The sequence below is a fragment of the Canis aureus genome, chromosome 21 (assembly GCF_053574225.1).
Source record: "Canis aureus isolate CA01 chromosome 21, VMU_Caureus_v.1.0, whole genome shotgun sequence".
Taxonomy (NCBI): domain Eukaryota; kingdom Metazoa; phylum Chordata; class Mammalia; order Carnivora; family Canidae; genus Canis; species Canis aureus.
The window spans coordinates 48,495,800-48,513,092 of NC_135631.1; the positions used below are offsets into that span (position 1 = coordinate 48,495,800).

Here is a 17,293-nt window from a genome sequence, read left to right on the forward strand (position 1 = left end):
CTGTAACCGAAACTCCGAAACTGCCACATGCCCATCAGCGGTAGGAAGGAGTCCCGGACTGTGGCATCTTCACGCACAAGGGAAGGCCGCAGAGCAAGGTGCACACCCACCACTGCACAAGGCACGGATGCATCCCGTAAACACGATGCACAGCAAGGCGGGAGAAGCGAGCCACAAACACCCGAGACATAAAAACAGCCACATCTCCTCTAGACCGGGTCAAAGTCGGGAGCAGGGGGTTCAAAGGGCTTGTGACAGTGTGGTTCTGGGGTTTGGCGTTGGCTTCACAAATACGTTTGGTCTGGGAAAGTCTACAACATGTGCACTTTCCTACATGCATGCTTCCTTCAGGAGGGAGCAGAGTCAGTCCTCGAAACTTCTAGACCATTCCTAAACACCCTCTTCTTCGGATTCAGCTCCCGTGCTCCCCATTCCCAAGCATATAACATGCTCACAACTGTGTGTTTCAGGTAGTTTAATACAAATAGATCCAAACTTGCACCATATAAGGAAGTGTGACTCGACAGACAAAAACAAAACAAAACAAAAACAAAACTCCCTAACTGGCAGGAGCGGGGCGGGGGGGTTGAACAGGCAGTTCACTGAGGAAGAAATTCAAATGCACCAGAAGAAAAGAAGACATAGTTTTTAACTTCATTACATAATGAAGGAAGTGAACGCTGAAACCCACATCGGTTTTTTTGTTTGTTTGGCCTTGAGACCAAATTAGGAAGTGTTGGTAAAAGCTGAGTAAAGGACAAAACACGACTGCCCGCAGGGTAGAAGCAGTACCTCGGGCACACTCACATTTCTGTCCACCAGTTCGGTGACCTGTATGGCAAGTCTTTAAGGTGTATACCAGATGGCCCGACACCCCCTTTGGCCGGAAGTACCCAGGGGAGTCCCATAGACTCCACGCAAAGACTTAGCTTCAAGGAGGCTTAATGAAACATTCCGTGCAACAGAGGAATGACCTCCTAAATGACCAACCACAGGAGACCCATAACATCCACGAAGCAGAGAGAAGACAGAGGCGGGGGACGAGGGAGGACACGCCGACCTAAATGGTAGCGGCGGTGGTTACCTCTGCGCAGCCGATTATGAGTGGTCCTTATTCTCTTCCACTTGCTGCATTTTCTAACATTTTTTCTCAACTTAAAAAGTCTGCAAAGAATATTTAATTGGACACCGGGGTGGCTCAGTGGTTGAGCATCTGCCCCTGGCTCAGGGTGTGATCCTTGGTCTCGGGATCGAGTCCGGCATCGGGCTCCCTGCATGGAGCCTGCTTCTCCCTCTGCCTGTGTCTCTGCCTCTCTCTCTGTGTCTCTCATGAATAAATAAAATCTTTGAAAAAAAAAGAATATTTAATTTAGGGATAGATATGTCTTTTCAGAGGTCTGTCAAGCTCAGCCATCATCTACGTCTTACATGGAACGCGCCTTGGCTCTTTAAGAGAGCTCTTGGTCTTTGTGAAACAGGAGTTAGTGGTAAATACGAGCAGTGCCAGAGCCCTCACCGCAATGCCACAATCAAGTATTTGCTTGAGCATTTTGTTCCCCCTTTCCTGAATCCCCCTCAGGGCCGGGAAGGAGGTATTACACACTCTTTGAGCTCAGGCCCAGTTTAACCCTGATTTCCCAGACAAAATGCAACCTGCGAGGATTCATGCGTCTCTCTCCTCCCTGCAGCAAACACCCAGCTGACTCAGCGCAGCGCTATTTATTAATCATTCTACGTGCAATCACACTGTTCTAGAAAAAGGGCAATGTCTTCCACTGCGAGCTCACACCGTTTCCCAGCTCTTCTGACCATCTAGGGCTCTAGGCACTGCATTGCCAGGTCACTCCGTCCAGCTTCTCACCTGAGCTTTGAGCAGCGTTAGGATTCAAAAGCAGCCTTGATTGCAGAATTTTCAAAGATTGCTCAGAACTCTGGAGGAGATGGGATTTCATGGCCTTTTCTATCATCTAAGTAATTGTATCACAGGTTTCACTAAATGGTACGTGTTTGCCTTCTGTAAGTGAAAACTTCAGGAATCTGAAAATCTTTTCCCAGGAGGAGAATTGAGAAGGAGATAATGAGTTGAAGTACGTAAGGAAGGAATTAGACGGGAGAGTGTCCAACTCCACCGTAGAGCTGTCACTACATTGAGGCAATGTGAAGATATACAAGTGCAGAAAAAAAGACTAGAAGGAAATGTGCTAAAATGTTAATTTTCACTCATCCGTGATAGTGGAATAATAAGGGGGAATTTCAGTTTCTTGTGCTATGTTTTTCAATATTTCCTACATTGATTAAGTGCTGCCTTGTTTTTTTTGTTTTTTGGGTTTTTTTTTTTTTTAATTTATTTATTTACTCATGAGAGACGCACAGAGAGAGAGGCAGAGACACAGGCAGAAGGAGAATCAGGCTCCATGCAGGGAGCCCGATGTGGGACTTGATCCCAGATCCTGGGATCACGACCTGAACCGAAGGCAGCCACCCAACCGCTGAGCCACCCAGGCGTCCCAAATACTGCCTTGTTATTAGAAAATCATAATCGAATGCTACAGAACACAGAAAGTGCAGTAAGACAGAAAGAACAAAGGCTGAGCAGCAAGGGTCCTGGGATTCAGGGCTTCTCCCAACACTCAAGTTCATGGTTTCCAGCACCTCCTTCCACGGGTCTTCCCTCCAAAGTATGCCAAAGCTCAACACCTAAGTCCCCTGAAGATCCCCTTACTCACTGCAGAAAACATTTGACATTTATTTATTATCTAAAAGGGGGTTTGATAAAGGAAAAATAAAGGAAAGACCCAAGAGCTTATTTTATCTGTTTCTACTAGGAATTCTCTCCTACATTTTAATGGTGTTTTGTTGAGGGGAAGGAGGTCTCTCTCTCTCTCTCTCTCTCTCTCTTTATTTTTACCCACAAAAGCTAAACAGAGCATACCCTCACACTGACTCAAAGAATAAGATAATGTGAACAACTCCAAAACGAGGCAGGGGATTCACACATGCTGCTCGAGTCCCAACGCCTCATTTCAGCTGGATCCCTAGGAGCCTTCACTGCCCGACCACAGGCCTGTGGGAGAGGAGACGGAGAACAGCCGTGAACAGTCACCACGGAGGATCCCAGCATTGAAAGGTTTGCACAACGGCCTTTCTATCAACCAGCAGAATTAGACGGTCAGATGAAAAAGTGTAGACATTCAGTGGGCTATAAGGATGAAATAGTCTCAAAATCATCCTCAGCACCACCTCTCTTGGTCACAGCGTATCCGGAGGCCCTGTAGCTGGGTCGTGCACACGGCAGTGGAGCCAACAATGCTCAGACATCCCAGCTACCCCGGTCCACCCTCTGACCTGGGCTCTAACACACTGCCGGGGAGTAGGGGAAGAGCCTTCAGCAGCGGAGCTAAGATTTTTCCCTGAAGTAAAGTTAACACCCAGTTCCCCACCTACCATTAGCACCTCGTATTTAACAGGACACTTGAAGAGCTTTGCATTCACCGTCTATCTAACACTGCTATGCAGCAACCTTGCGAGCTATGAAGGTTACTCCACATTTACAACTGTGGAAACTGAGGCTCAAAGAGATAAAGCACCTTATTCAAAATCCCATGGGAACAGCAGTCAGGGCAAGACAGACAACCGATCAGGATGGCTGGCCAAGGAGTGTGGCCCTCCTACCAGCAGCACTCGGGCAGCACCCGGCCCTTTGGAGGGGGGACCGCTGTCAGCCCCTTAGCGCTGGTCCCCTATCTTCCTGCCAAGTCAAGCTGTCACGACGATGGTTATGCTTTCAATTTGTATCCTGCCACAGGTAGATGAATGGTAGGTGCTTCTGCAACTCGTGGAGCCTGGCTCATCTTGGGGGATGGAGCCCCCGTGAGCACCGGGCTGGGTGAGCCGAGCCATCCCTGACAGACACATGGACAAGAACTGTTGTGAAGAACCCAGTGAATAGCTTAACACCCTCCCTCTGAGCACTCTCCTCCCTCGTGTCTTCCCTCACATCCCACGTGACTTGAAGATACTTTCTTCTAAGGCCAGAGTCTGGCTCTCATTTCTGAGAAGGAATTTTTTTTTTAAACCCATGTTAGTATTACCTTGACAATCTCTAGGATGCAGCCATGGAATGACTAGATCTGTGGTCCTGCACGGAGCTGGGTAACAGGTTGGCAGTCTATACCTAGTAGAATATTCTCCCATCATTTTTCTTCGGTCTTTTCCCATTCTTCACTAGCCAAAAAGGACCTGTCAGAAGACCGACTAGAACATTCCAAACCAGGTTCCTCTCCTCAGCACAGTCTTTTCTGAGTCACGGACTCCCGCAAAGCAGAAAGAACCTTGGGGAATTCCGTAGGCACTCTATCAACCCGCCTCCAGCCAACGAGCGGCCTTGAGAAGCATCTGCGTTCACTCCCAAGTGGAAGTGACCTGGGGCAGACAGGAAGAAAAGTAAAAGTTGTCAGAACCTGAGAACAAAAGCAAAGCTTGTCCACGTCGGTTCTTAGAACTTTCTAGGTTTGGTCATTATATACCGGACACACACGTAACCACTGCCACGTGGGCTTTTGTTTGTTTCTGAGACGTGCTGAGGGATCACAGAAGTATCTGGCCAACTCTACAAACTATCCTAATTTTTATATTTCCTCCAAAGGACATAAAGGGCAACGTAGAGCAGATTCCTGACGGTATGTGACTGAACAAATGATTTAATGTAGGATGGTTTCATGTATTCTACAGGATAAAAGCTGCACCAACGTGCACAAGGCATTTATAGTTAGAATATAATCAAACAACAGGGGCACCTGGGTGGCTCAGGGCTTGAGCGTCTGCCTTTGGCTCAGGTCCTGATCCTGGGGTCCTGGGATCGAGTCCCGCCTCGGGCTCCCTGCTCAGCGAGGAGCCTGCTTCCCCCTCCTTCTGCCCCTCTATCTCCACTCCTGTTCTGTCTCTCGCTTTCTCGCTTTCCAGTGAATTAAAAAATCTTTTAGACAATATAATAAAAATATATTAACTTTCTAATTGTTCATAAATTTCAGACGGCAATTTTACCCCACGGACCATCAATTCAGGGTGGCCGGCGGGCCGTCTCCTGTTCCTATCTGGGCCACTGGTTTTCCTGGCTGACTGAGTCCCAGCCAGGCGGGTCAGCCCCCGCGCCCCCCATAACACACACTTCGTGGGACGGCCCCTGCCTGCGAGCGGGATGGGGGGCTGACCCTCACCCTCTGGTTTTCGGACCTGCCTCCTGGGGCCTCCGCCTCGCGGGCTAGCCAGGCCGCGCCGGGGGTCCAGCGGCTCTGCCCCCACCCACCGGTCGCCCAGGCCCCCGGGGCCTGCATCACCCCCAACCCGCTTGCCCACTTCCTGCGCCCGAACACCTGGAGCTCCGGGTTGTTCTCCAGCCGGTGGAGCGAGGCCAGGCCGCCCGGGCTCACGGTGGCCCTTGGCTGACCTGCGGACGCGGGAAGCGCGCCTCGCTCACGCACCCTCATGCACACACACTCATGCACACACTCACACACACACTCACACATGCACACACTCTCTTCATCGTCCCTCCGGCTCCTTCTGGCGGGCCGTGCTCGCAGCTGCCCTCGGGATCACGGCGGCGTCTGTGGGGGACGCACTCCTGGCTGCTCACGTCAGGCCTGACCCCCTGACCCCCTGACCCCGGGCGGTGCTGGACGTCCGGCCTGTACCCCCGCGGGGCTCCCCTTGCGAGTTCTCAGGGGACCCTGAGGCCGCCCCATCAGGAGCACCCCGCGTGGGCCCCATCAGCCTCCCCCGTGTCTGGAACCCTCGGCCATACGTGTGGGGGCTGCCATGGAGTGGTGATGCCGGCCTGAACGGGGCGCACGGGCCAGGGCCCCCCCAGGTGCTCACCTTCCGCGCCCCGTCCTCTGTGGGAGCTGAGGAAACCAACAGCACCGCTTTGGGCCTCAGTGTGAAACACGAGGTGACAGCAGCTCCCCTTCGGAAACTTCGGGGTGCAGGAAGCGAGGTTTGGTCTAGCAACTTCTCTGGAGAAGCCAACACCGTGGGGGCGAAGTCTGTTCCAATTTGCCTCCGAACATGAGTAACGACACAGCAGCAGCAAGAGCGACTGAACGTCAAGACCCTCCACAGCTCTGATTTCCTCAGCTCCTCACCACAGCCCTATGGATTCCCAGTTAGCCAACGGGAAAACCAAAGCTCAGAGAGGGTAAAAAACGTCCCCCAAGGTCACAAAGCAGAGGCAGAAACAAAGCCTGGGCCTAGGGAATCCCCAGCACACGGACTCAACCCTGGACAGCACAAGCCCCGGCACCACTGTCACTTGAGGCAGGTCTGAGCTTGTCCCCTGAGCTCAGGGTCGCACAGAGGATGAAGGAGGAGGATGGTGACATGGGCAAGCCAGCACGATCATCTGAATCGAGTATGGTGACCAACCAGTGTCAGCTGTCCCAACCAGCCTGTCATGATATCCCACCTCAGTGGGATTTAACATGCACTCAAACCAACTCAGTGGGATTTAACATGCACTCAAACCCCATTGCTTGTACCCCACATGTGCTGGGGTTGACCCAGTGATGTCCTCAGAGACTCCTCCAGATGCCAGGGAGGGAGCTGGGTTCCAAGCAGAGGGACACCGAATGCCCCCTCCACCGCTTTGTCCCAGGTTCTGACAAATCCTGTTCAGACCCGGGACAACTCTCTGCCTCCCCCTCCCTCTCTCCCTCTCCAGGTGCTTGGCCCGGCTTGGCCCCACAACCTCCTCATTCAGTCGTAAGAAACAGAACAAGATGTGAATTCACGCAAACAGATGCCCAAAGTTAGCTGTGCAAACAGGAGCCTCCCAGCGCCGGGCTGAACTCAGCTGGGACAGCCTGCCTCCTCACCCTTCAAGTGTCTAAGACAACCTGCTTCTTTAGCCCTAGGCTACTGAGAAAAATGAAAGGTCCCAAACTTAATTTGGCGAGGATTTCCTCCAAGGCACCACTTCCCGAATCTTCAACGAGTTGCAGTGCTCCAGTCTGGGCTGGACTTGAAGGCGGCTTATTGATCGCCCGGGCTGCAGCCCAGCTCCTCGGCTCCACTGCCCGGAGGGGGCTGGGACCGGGGGCCCAGGAAGAGCGGGGGCCCTGCCCTCCCCTGGGCACCTGTAAAACCCTTCTCTGAATTTCAAGGCGATGGCCAAGCTGTTCTCCAGAAAGCACACACCAGACTAAAATAAAGGACCAGACGCAAGCCAGAAGTAAGTGGTGCATGGGACCAAGAAGGGGGGTAACTGCATTCATTCCTGCCTAACTCACCCCCTTACTGAGCCCTGCCTGTGTGCACAGGGCGCTGTGCCAGGTGCTCATGGGACCATCTCCATCCCTCCCTCTGGGAGCCTACGGGCAGGCCCCGTTACAGGTCTGTACTCTAGTGGGGGTGAGGGCAGGCTGGCTGGGGGGTGGTCAGCAAAGGCCTCGGGGGACTCTCATACTGAATAATGGGAAATATCCCGAGATGCCAGCATTGGAGGGGGAGAAAAGTGTGGGGTGAATGGTAGCAGAGGAGGTCGGTGCATTCGAAGAACAAAAATGTACAGGCCACTATTGTGATTTCAGACAGAGAGGAAGATCTCATCCTGATGGGCCTTTTGGAAGCCAGGGGCACTGGAAGTGAAAAGACTAACATGGGGGCAAAATAAGGCCAGGTCCATTACCACCACCAGTTTGCAGGCGAGGAGACCCAAGTGCCAAGAGGCAAAGAACACGTGCAGTAGTGGCAGCAGGGGGAACGTGAGCTCCTTCCGACACCAGGACCCAAGCCTTTGATCCAGCTCCACTTTTCTGAGGCTTTAGAATGTAGACATTTAAACAAAGCAAAAAAGAATTTGCAATGGGAAAAAGACCGTCTCTTCAACAAATGCTGTTGTCAAAACCAGACAGCCACATGCAAAAGACTGAAACTGGACCACTTTCTTACACCGTACACAAAAATAAACTCAAAATGGATTAAAAACCTAAATGTGAAACCTGAAACCATAAAAATCCTAGAAGAGAACACAGCCAGTCATGTCTCTGACATCCGTAGGAGGAACATTTTTCTAGATAGGTCTCCTGAGGCAAGGGAAATAAGAGCAAAAATAAACTACTGGGACTGCATCAACATAAAAAGCTCTGCACAGTGAAGGAAGCAATCAACAAAACTCAAAGGTAACCTAGGGAATGGGAGACAGATCTGAAAAAGGGTTAGTATCCAAAATATATAAAGAACTTATACAGACCAACACCCAAAAAACAACCCAATTTAAAAATGGGCAGAAGGGATCCCTGGGTGGCACAGCGGTTTGGCGCCTGTCTTTGGCCCAGGGCGCGATCCTGGAGACCCGGGATCGAATCCCACGTCGGGCTCCTGGTGCATAGAGCCTGCTTCTCCCTCTGCCTATGTCTCTGCCTCTCTCGCTCTCTCTCTGTGACTATCATAAATAAATAAAAATAAAAAAAAATAAAAAAATAAATATTTAAAAAATAAATAAATAAATAAAAATAAAAAAATAAAAAATAAAAAATAAAAATGGGCAGAAGAAACAAGCATTTCTCCAATGAAGACATCCAGATGGCCAACAGACACTTGAAAAGATGCGCAACATCACTCATCATCAGGGAAATACAAACCAAAACTACACAATGAGACATCACCTCACACCCGTCAGAATGGCTAAAATTAACACCACAAGAAACACAGGTGTAGTCGAGATTGTGGAGAAAGGGGAGCCCTCTTGCACTGCTGGTGGGAATGCAAAGTGGTGCAGCCACTCTGGAAAACAGTGTGGAGGCTCCTCAAAAAGTTAAAAACAGAGCTCCCCCATAATCTAGCAATCTCGCTCCGGGGTATTTGTCCAAAGAATATAAAAACACTCATTCAAAGGGATACACACACACATACACACACACCCCATGTTTATAGCAGCATTACCTACAACAGCCAAATTATGGAAGCAACCCCAGTGTCCACGGCTAGATTAATGGACAAGGAAGATGTGGTACATACATACAATGAACTATTATTCAGCCTTAAAAAAGAATGAAATCTTGCCATTTCCAACAATATGGATGGAGCTAGAGTGTATTATGCTAAGCGAAATGAGTTAAAGAAGGACAAACAGCATTCAATCTCATTCATAGGTGGAATTTAAGAAACAGGTGAGCAAGGAAAAAAGAAAGACAAGCAAGCCAAGAAACAGCCTCTTACCACAGAGAACTAACTGATGGTGACCAGGGGTGGGGGGCGTGGGGGAAATAGGTGATGGGGTTAAGGAGTGCATTGGTCCTAGTGTACACTTGAAACTAATATAACCCTGAATGTTAGCTAGCCTGAGATGAAATAAAAGGTAGAAATTTAAAATGTCCAATTTGATGGAAGGATGATCATCAATAAGCAGTTTATCAAAGAGACATGGGGACTGAAGACAAACTGCAAAGTGAATCAAATTTAAAACCAGAGATAGATCAGCAGAGACAAGTAAGGAGCATTAGGTTTTTAAAGATTTTATTTATTTATTCATGAGAGACACAGAGAGAGAGAGAGAGAGAGGCAGAGACACAGGCAGAGGGAGAAGCAGGCTCCATGCAGGGACCCTGACGCGGGACTCGATCCTGGGACTCCAGGATCACGCCCTCGGCCAAAGGCAGGCGCTAAACCACTGAGCCACCCAGGGATCCCTGTAAGGAGCATTTTTAATCACACAAAGCTGCTGCAAACAACTAACGTGCTCCCCGGTAGAAATTCCCCATGCCTCCTGGCCTCGGCCTGCCAAGCAGGACAACGCTAGGGCACTGTATCCCGGTAGGATGCCTAATTCCTCCCATCTTTCCCCAATTATTTTATTGTGGTAAAATACACAACATGAAATTTACTATCCTAACCACTTTTACGTGTGCAGTTCAGTGGTTTTAAGTACATTCATCCTGTTGTATAACCATCACCACCCTCCAGCTCCAGAACTGTTTATATCTGCCTAATGCACGACTTTTGATGAGGCTCTGCTTTATGCAACATCACTCACAATTCCATAAACATTCCTAAAACCCTGCCATGTGAGAGACGGGGCCAGGTGGCAGTGCGCCAACACAGATACAACGCGGCTCAGAGGCTGCTCGCAGGACTGGACCAATGCAGGATCAAGTCAGCGCTCAAGCAGATTGCGGGTGCTGCGGCCGCTGGCCCAAGGACAACGAGGGCCCAGCTGTGACCCAGCTGGGAGGACGCTGGCCCAAGACGGCATGCAAATGTCACAGTGCACCAGAAGCCACCTAAGCAGCTTCTCTCCTCTGGAACAGAAAGTTCCAGAAGAGGGCAAACAGGTGCATGACCCAAAACCCTGAGAAAGTTTTTAAAAATTAACTCGATGTTTCCCCACACGCAGCTTCCGCTGGGAGCCCAGTGGACAGCACGTAGGTGGTGGGTCAGATCCATGAGACCCAACTGGAGGCCACCAAGAAGCAGTGCTTTAATTCCACAGCCACACGTCCAAGTCCCTGAGGCAGCCACCAGCACTGCAGAAGCCACCGCACTGACCACCCTGGATTACCTCCTTTGGAAAGATCGTCTGCTCTTACCGCCAAGATGGTATAAAACAAAAAGGCCTTGCCTTTGATCTACAAGGAACTCACCGTCCCCTCTCAAGAGGAAAGGAGAGCTATGTCTCCAGTCGCACACGTTAGGGCTGCACCAGACTGAACCAGGCACCCGGGCACCATCGGTCCACAAAACAGATGGATCCCCATCCCTGGGAGCTCAGGGATACAGCAAACGGGCAGCAGTTGTGAGAGGGTGTCAAAAGCTAGAGGTGAATAAAAGGATGGGTGACGTAAGTGGAATCGGGCCCCCGAGGGGTGGGTGGAAGGCCAGCTGGAGCCAACAGGTGATCCCCGTGGATCTCACTGACACGCTGACATTAGAGCTCAGACCCAAAGGAGATGGGGCAATTGGCCACAGAAGAAGAAGGAACTGCTGCACGGGAGGCTTCAAACCAGCCCGTGTGGCCGGAGCAGAGACAGAGAGGGCCGGAGGGAGGGGGCAGGGGGGGCAGCAGAGCATGCGGGCCTCGGAGTCCTGTGTGAGGACCCCGGCTCCCAGGGATGGGGGCCTAGACTGAACTCTGATCAGGAGAGCACGGTCCCATTTATTTCCATAAAAGCTCACTCTGGCTCTGTGCTGACCAGAGACCACGGGGAAGCCAAGAGGGACGCAGGACGCAGAGCTCTCGGGGCCATCCGGAAAGGAGCTAGAGGCGGTTTATGAAAGCTGGGCCAGCAGAATGTCCTAACAAGCTGGACTCAGGTCACATGCATGTACGAGAAAGGATACGGTTCCAACATTTGGGGCATGAAACACAGGAAGATGGCCTTGCCGCCAACTGGGGATGGGAAAGGTGGGCATGCACCAGTTGGGGGTGGGGGGGAGCTGGAAATCAGCGCCTTGTTCAATCTCACGTGTAAGAGGTCTACGAGATACTGCAACGGGAGGTTCTCACAGGTAGTTGAATATATGTGTCCGAAGCTTTGGAGAGAGAGGTCTGGGCTGGAAAGACCAATCTGGGAGTTAGAAGCAAGCCAAGAAATTGATGGCATTTGAATCCGTAAGCCTGGCTGCTCCCGCTGAAGGAACACACGGAAGGGGAGGAGAAGACCAGGGCTGAGCTCCCGGCCTCGCCCAAATTAAATAGTTGGAGGAAAGAGAAGCCAGCAAAGAGTATGGACAGGCAGTGGGCAGAAAGCAGAAAACAGGCAGAGATGTCAAGTAAAGACAGTACCCTGGGGGGCTCAGTCAGCTCGGCTCATGACCTCAGGGGTTGTAGGGTCGAGCCCCACGTCCCCAAGCATGGAGTCTGCTTGAGATTCTGTTCCTCTCCCTCTGTCCTTCCCTGCACTCGCTTGCCCTCTCCCTCTCCCTCTCTCGCTCTCTCTCTCTCTCTCTCTCAAATAAATAAATCCAAGCACATTGAAGAGGGCAAAGAGCTGGGTCCAGGGCCGCTGCCAACAAGCCAAGTCGGGATCCCCCAAGTCAGCCACGTGGGGTCCCTGATGGCCTCGCAAAGCAATGTCCATGCCGTGAGGGACACGGGGAAAAGCCAGAGCGAGTGTTTGAGGGAACAGCTGGCGGGCCCATGGAGACAGTGAATACAAACACTTCTGAAGACGCGCTGCTGAGACAGAGGGGCCACTGGTGTGCGTGAACAGGGTCAAGAGTCCTGTTTGTTTCTTTTACAAGGGTGGGTATTTATATACGATTAGGAGCAATCCAGCAGAAAAGCAAACTAGATGACCTAGAAGGGAGGGGGCGACGGTGGGAATGACAGCTTGGAGAAGGTGATGGGGTGGGACCAGGGGACATTTATAGACTCTCTAGGGTTATCTGTGCCAGCCGGGGCACAGCAGAGCGTGTGATCCCAGGAGGTGAGGAGATGTGGTTGTAGGAGCTGCTGCAAGTTCCCCTCTGTTGGCTTTAATTTGCTCGGGAAAGTAGCAAAGTCGGGCTATTGGCAGAGCAACAGGAGGAAGAAATTTCTGGTGAGACGGGTAAAGAACAGAAAACCACTCTTCCAGGTGGAATGGGAAAGCGGAAGAACTGGAGACATACGCTTCCAGAAAGTTACATATTCAAGGCCCCAAAACAAATGATGGGGGATTACCCTTTCTATGGTCCCCTCAACAAAAATCAAGTGTGCTTAGTGGAATAATGTGACTTCATTCTAACAGGCTCCTATTTCTCAAATTTCTCAAGAGCGGTCATCTGAAACTGCAAACATTACAGGGATGTTGAGAGATGATCTTAGGATCTGTAAGGACCTATTATTTTATACGGATCTGATACTACCTCGCTCACCTACTGAGAACACCTAATCGACACGGCCAAGGACCAAGATACGTCAAGGATGCTCAAAAAGAAGGAAGGAGATCTGTGTCCTCCCACAAACTCAACAGCTTCCTTCTTAATATCCAGTTCCCTTTGGAATTGAGGGATGTTTGGTATATGAAGAAATAGTTGGGAGAGAATCGCCGCTCGGAGGAATTGCACAGCCTTAAAAAATTCTAGAAGTGTGGGGAAATCCATGCCTCCACCAAAAGCCTTTTTTTTGCAAACCTGGCCCGCCCAGATGTTTCTGAACTGGAAAGGTACTTCAATCATTTCCCCATAATCTCCACCAAGGGCCAGAAAACTTTTTTCTGTAAAGTACTTTCAGTTTTGCAGACCATTCTATTAGAAGTCTGCAACAAGAGAGCTCGAGCGGCCACCAGCGGCAACAAACGAGTGGGCACGGCTGTGTTCCAATAAAACTTTATTTACCCAAACAGGCAGTGGGATGCATCTGACCCTCAGACTACAGTTTGAAGACTCCTGTAATCTAGGAACCAGACATCTTCCAAGAATCACGTTAGAGTATTATAACTTCCCGGCACAGCTCCCAATGGGCAACGTGATTCGAACCCCAAGTCAGTACAAAACTCCGACAGGCTATTTCTAGTTTACGGAGCTCTCCCAGGCTGACTATATAAATATCTTCCACCTGTAATTTCAAACTGCAATAAAAACTTCCACTGAGGTGACGGGCTCTGAGGGGGGCACTTGATGGGATGAGCACTGGGTGTTATTCTATATGTTGGTAAATTGAACACCAATAAAAAATAAATTTATAAAAAATAAAAATAAAAAATAAATAAAAGCAAAAAAAAACCTTCCACTGAACCCACATGCATCCCTCCAGAATTATTATACCCACTTTCCAGATAAGTAATGGCCTAGGCTGGAATCTATAAAGTACTTTAAAAATGGAAAAGAAAAAAAAATAAAAAAATAAAAATAAAAATGGAAAGGTGGGGCCCCTGGGTAGCTAAGTCCATTAAGCATCTGCCTTCAGCTCAGGTCGTGATCTCAGGGTCCTGGGATTGAGCCCCCTGCATCGGGCTCCCTGCTCAGGGGGAGTCTGCTTTTCCCTCTGCTTCTCCCTTCTGTTCATCCTTGCATGCTCTCTCTCAGACACACAAATAAATAGATAAAGTCTTTTAAAAACAAAACAAAACAGTGGTTTAAAAGGTGTGGGAGGGAGGTTCTCTATATCCCAATAAACAAAATCAAGCACTAACTAGATACAAAACTCAGCTACACAGCAAGAGCTTCCCAGGAACTGGTGTTCTATCTACTGACTAGGCCCAAAATATAGGAAATCTCATCTTCAGATTACAGGACTTCAGAGTTGTCCTCTTAGATGAAGCAACATTTTTTTTCCAGGTTTAGACCCACCTAAGTTTTCCTGTGAAAATTATTTCTCCCCTAGGCTCCTAGGGCACCGTAATTTTCAGTGTGACTCCAAGATTCCAGGTCAGCCTTAGATTCCAAGTGAGTGACGAACAGAATAATTCATTTTATTCCATTTTCATTTATTTAAATTTCAATATAAGTAGTCAAACAAGCCTTGTGGCTACCATGTTGGACAACCCAGCTTTAGAGGGAAAAAAGGAAAAAAAAAGGAAATGACAATGTAACCATGCATTACTTTCTTGCTCTTCTTTTTCTGCCTAAACTCTCCTCCTAATGGTCCCCCCAAATCTTGCTTTCTTAAAAAAAAAAAAAAAAAATTACTCCCTGTAAAGGTACAGTCTTCACCCAAAGAGCCAAACCTTAACCAGTTCTCGGGAAGAGCTCACATTTCACTTCCTATCAGCCGACATCAACTTTCTGGCTTTCGGTGGAAGATAAGGCCTCTCATCGAACGAAAAACATCCACAAGGATTAATCTTTCAACAGGGGCTGAAACAAATCCCTATCAAATACTGGTTTTAGCGTCCTTCGGGGTTCAACTCCACCACATTAGTGGCACCCACCTCTGTAACTGCCTTCCACCGCGTTCCAGGCAAACAGCACCACGACCGACAGCAACACGCGCACACGTTCTTTGTGGGGGTGAGTGGGGAAGGGACCTGGGGCACCTCAAAATCATGCTATCGTACCCCAACCAGTCCCACACCAAGAGTTCACTACTAAACTACTTGCTTTCCAAGCAAGCTTCTGGAAAGTGAATGACCTCTGGGTACAGCAGGGAGGGAGGGGCTCCTGCGGGAATCCATGTCCCTTACAGTAAGTCTGTTGATTTATTTATTTTAAAGATTTTATTTATTTATTCGGGAGAGACCCACAGAGAGAGGCAGAGACACAGGCAGAGGGAGAAGCAGGCTCCATGCAGGGAACCCGACGTGGGACTCGATCCCAGGACCCTGGGATCACGCCCTGGGCCAAAGGCAGACGCTGAACCACTGGGCCACCCGGCTGTCCCCAGGGAAGTCTGTTTGGTTTTCCCGGTCACTAACACACCTGTGACAGCCTGGGCGTCTCCCAACATAATACCAAACAGACAAGAACATACAGGGTGCACCCCGTCCTATCTAGATTTATCTCTTATGTCTGCTCCAGCCTGGCTCCAAGACTCCCCTCGGGTTCCTGTCTGGTCTCTGACCTCCCGCCCCCGAGCCCTCTGCATGTCCCCATCACAGGCTGAGCGCGGCCCCTGCTGCCCTTCCTCAGGGCAGCCTGTGATGGGGAGCAGCAGGCTCCTGGGCAGCCTAAGCGAGGAATTCCACCCTCACCCCCCATATGAACCAGGTGATCTTCCCAGAATGAAGGGGGTCAGGAGCACACGATTATAAGCCTAACCTCCCAGGTGGGGGTCCCCAGCTCCGCCTAGTGCCAGCCCCGTGGCAAGTCATTTAAACTGGGTGCCAGTTCATCTGCAAAATGAGGGGACCAGCTGCACCTCCTTGTCAGAGCTCTACTCACGGCGAACTCCCTACTACCTCCAAACCTCAAATAATAATTGCCATCGTACTTGGAGTAGATGCAGACTCCTTACCTCGGCCTCCTCTCATTCCGTGCCTCCCCGCCCTTACCGGCTGGGCTCTGTGCTGGAGCACACCACGCCTGCATTCCCTACGGGGCCTTGCCATGCCCTGGGCCCAAAGACTCTTCCCCACAGCTCCCACGGCCATGCCGTCTGGCTTCCTCACCCTCTCAGTCCTTCCGGGCCATCAGAGCACCCATTCCAGCAGCTGCCCTCGTGCCCTTGGGTACCGACCGTCTCCCGCCTGGAAGGCAGCCCTGCCCACCCCGCACCAGCTCCGTGCAGGCACCCCGCCTGTTTCACTCAATGCTCCAGCTCCAGGACCTAAAACACTGGACGGTGAGCACAGTGGCTGATGGGCGGCTCCCAGGAACAAATGCATGAACGAACGAACATAGCCACGTGCTATATGTTGCCGTGACCAGCAAAATGCCCAACCCGCATCTCCCTTCACTCAACCACCTTTTGGCCAACCGCTACCGGCCAGAGCCATTCAGCTGAGCCCATGCAGGCACCACTCGAGTCACCAAGAGCTGCCTCGCTCAAGGCCGCCCTCGTTTCTGGAGCAGCCCTACCTGAGGACTCATCTCTGTGGGAATAGGAAGGTCTGGCCATCTCAGGGCAGCTGGGGACAACTCGCACAGTCCGTTCCAGCTGGGGCACCCCCGTGGGCCGCCAACGCCGGGCTGGGCCTGCTACGTCTAGACTTCTCCCTGCTGACACTTCGGCTGCTCCGGCCTGTTCGGGGCTCCACATCTCCAGGGCGCTCTCTCGCAAACATCCTGCACAGCACACGTCATCCCAGAGGCTGCCTCCCACGACATGCGACCTGCGACACATCCGTACTATGCCGTGACGGGGGACAGCGGCCCCACGTCCCTGGGCTCGCAGGTACGTGAGCTGGGAGGTCTGCAGACCTGGCACTTTCCTGCCGGTGTTACTGACCCTGCTCTGCCTGGACAGATGGCTTTTTCCTCCAGTGCCTGGGGCCCAAAGCCCAGCTGGCCACGGGGCTGCTGACCCTGGAGGCCACAAGTCCCTGGGGTCAACAGAACCCGCCCCTCCTCAGATCTACAGGCGGCGGCCTCACTACAGTCCAGCCACTTTTTCCCCCCGCAGGCTTCTGGGAAGTAAATCTAAAAGACTGCCTCAGACTCCCTGGCTGTCTCCGTATTCCCCATCCCTCATTCACGCTCCCCTGCACCCTTTTCCAGCATCTGCTGGGAGAGGATTCGAAGCCTGCCCAGAAGCCTGTACAGCGGTAGCTCAAGCCCACACCCAAAGCCATATTTTTCTAATAATTACGGCAGGCTGCTCAGAGGTACGTGGTGCGCGGTTCGCAGCTGCTACAGATGAGCTTCAGCTTCTGTCCTGCAGCACTCGGGGAGCACGAGTGTCCAAACGCCCTGCTCGTTCGTGCCTTCCAGAGCTGTC

General features: G+C 51.0%; 1 protein-coding gene and 1 long non-coding RNA gene across 3 annotated transcripts in view; one reads left to right on the forward strand and one right to left on the reverse strand.

Annotated features, from left to right (window-relative positions):
* Positions 1-17,293, reverse strand: part of GLI3 (GLI family zinc finger 3) — a 269,638-nt gene that overhangs the window by 198,494 nt on the left and 53,851 nt on the right. The window contains exon 2 of one of the 2 annotated variants that reach the window (XM_077864116.1): positions 4,092-4,422. The exons of the other annotated variant lie outside the window; for it this stretch is intronic. Within the exon in view, the coding sequence (XP_077720242.1) occupies positions 4,092-4,218 (127 nt within the window). The 5' untranslated portion in view covers positions 4,219-4,422. The remainder of the gene's footprint in view (positions 1-4,091; positions 4,423-17,293) is intronic. 2 annotated transcript variants of the gene reach the window in all.
* Positions 4,341-8,413, forward strand: LOC144293053 (uncharacterized). Its single transcript, XR_013360537.1, has 3 exons — positions 4,341-4,679; positions 6,719-7,228; positions 7,587-8,413. It is a non-coding gene; the product is annotated as an uncharacterized LOC144293053 (long non-coding RNA).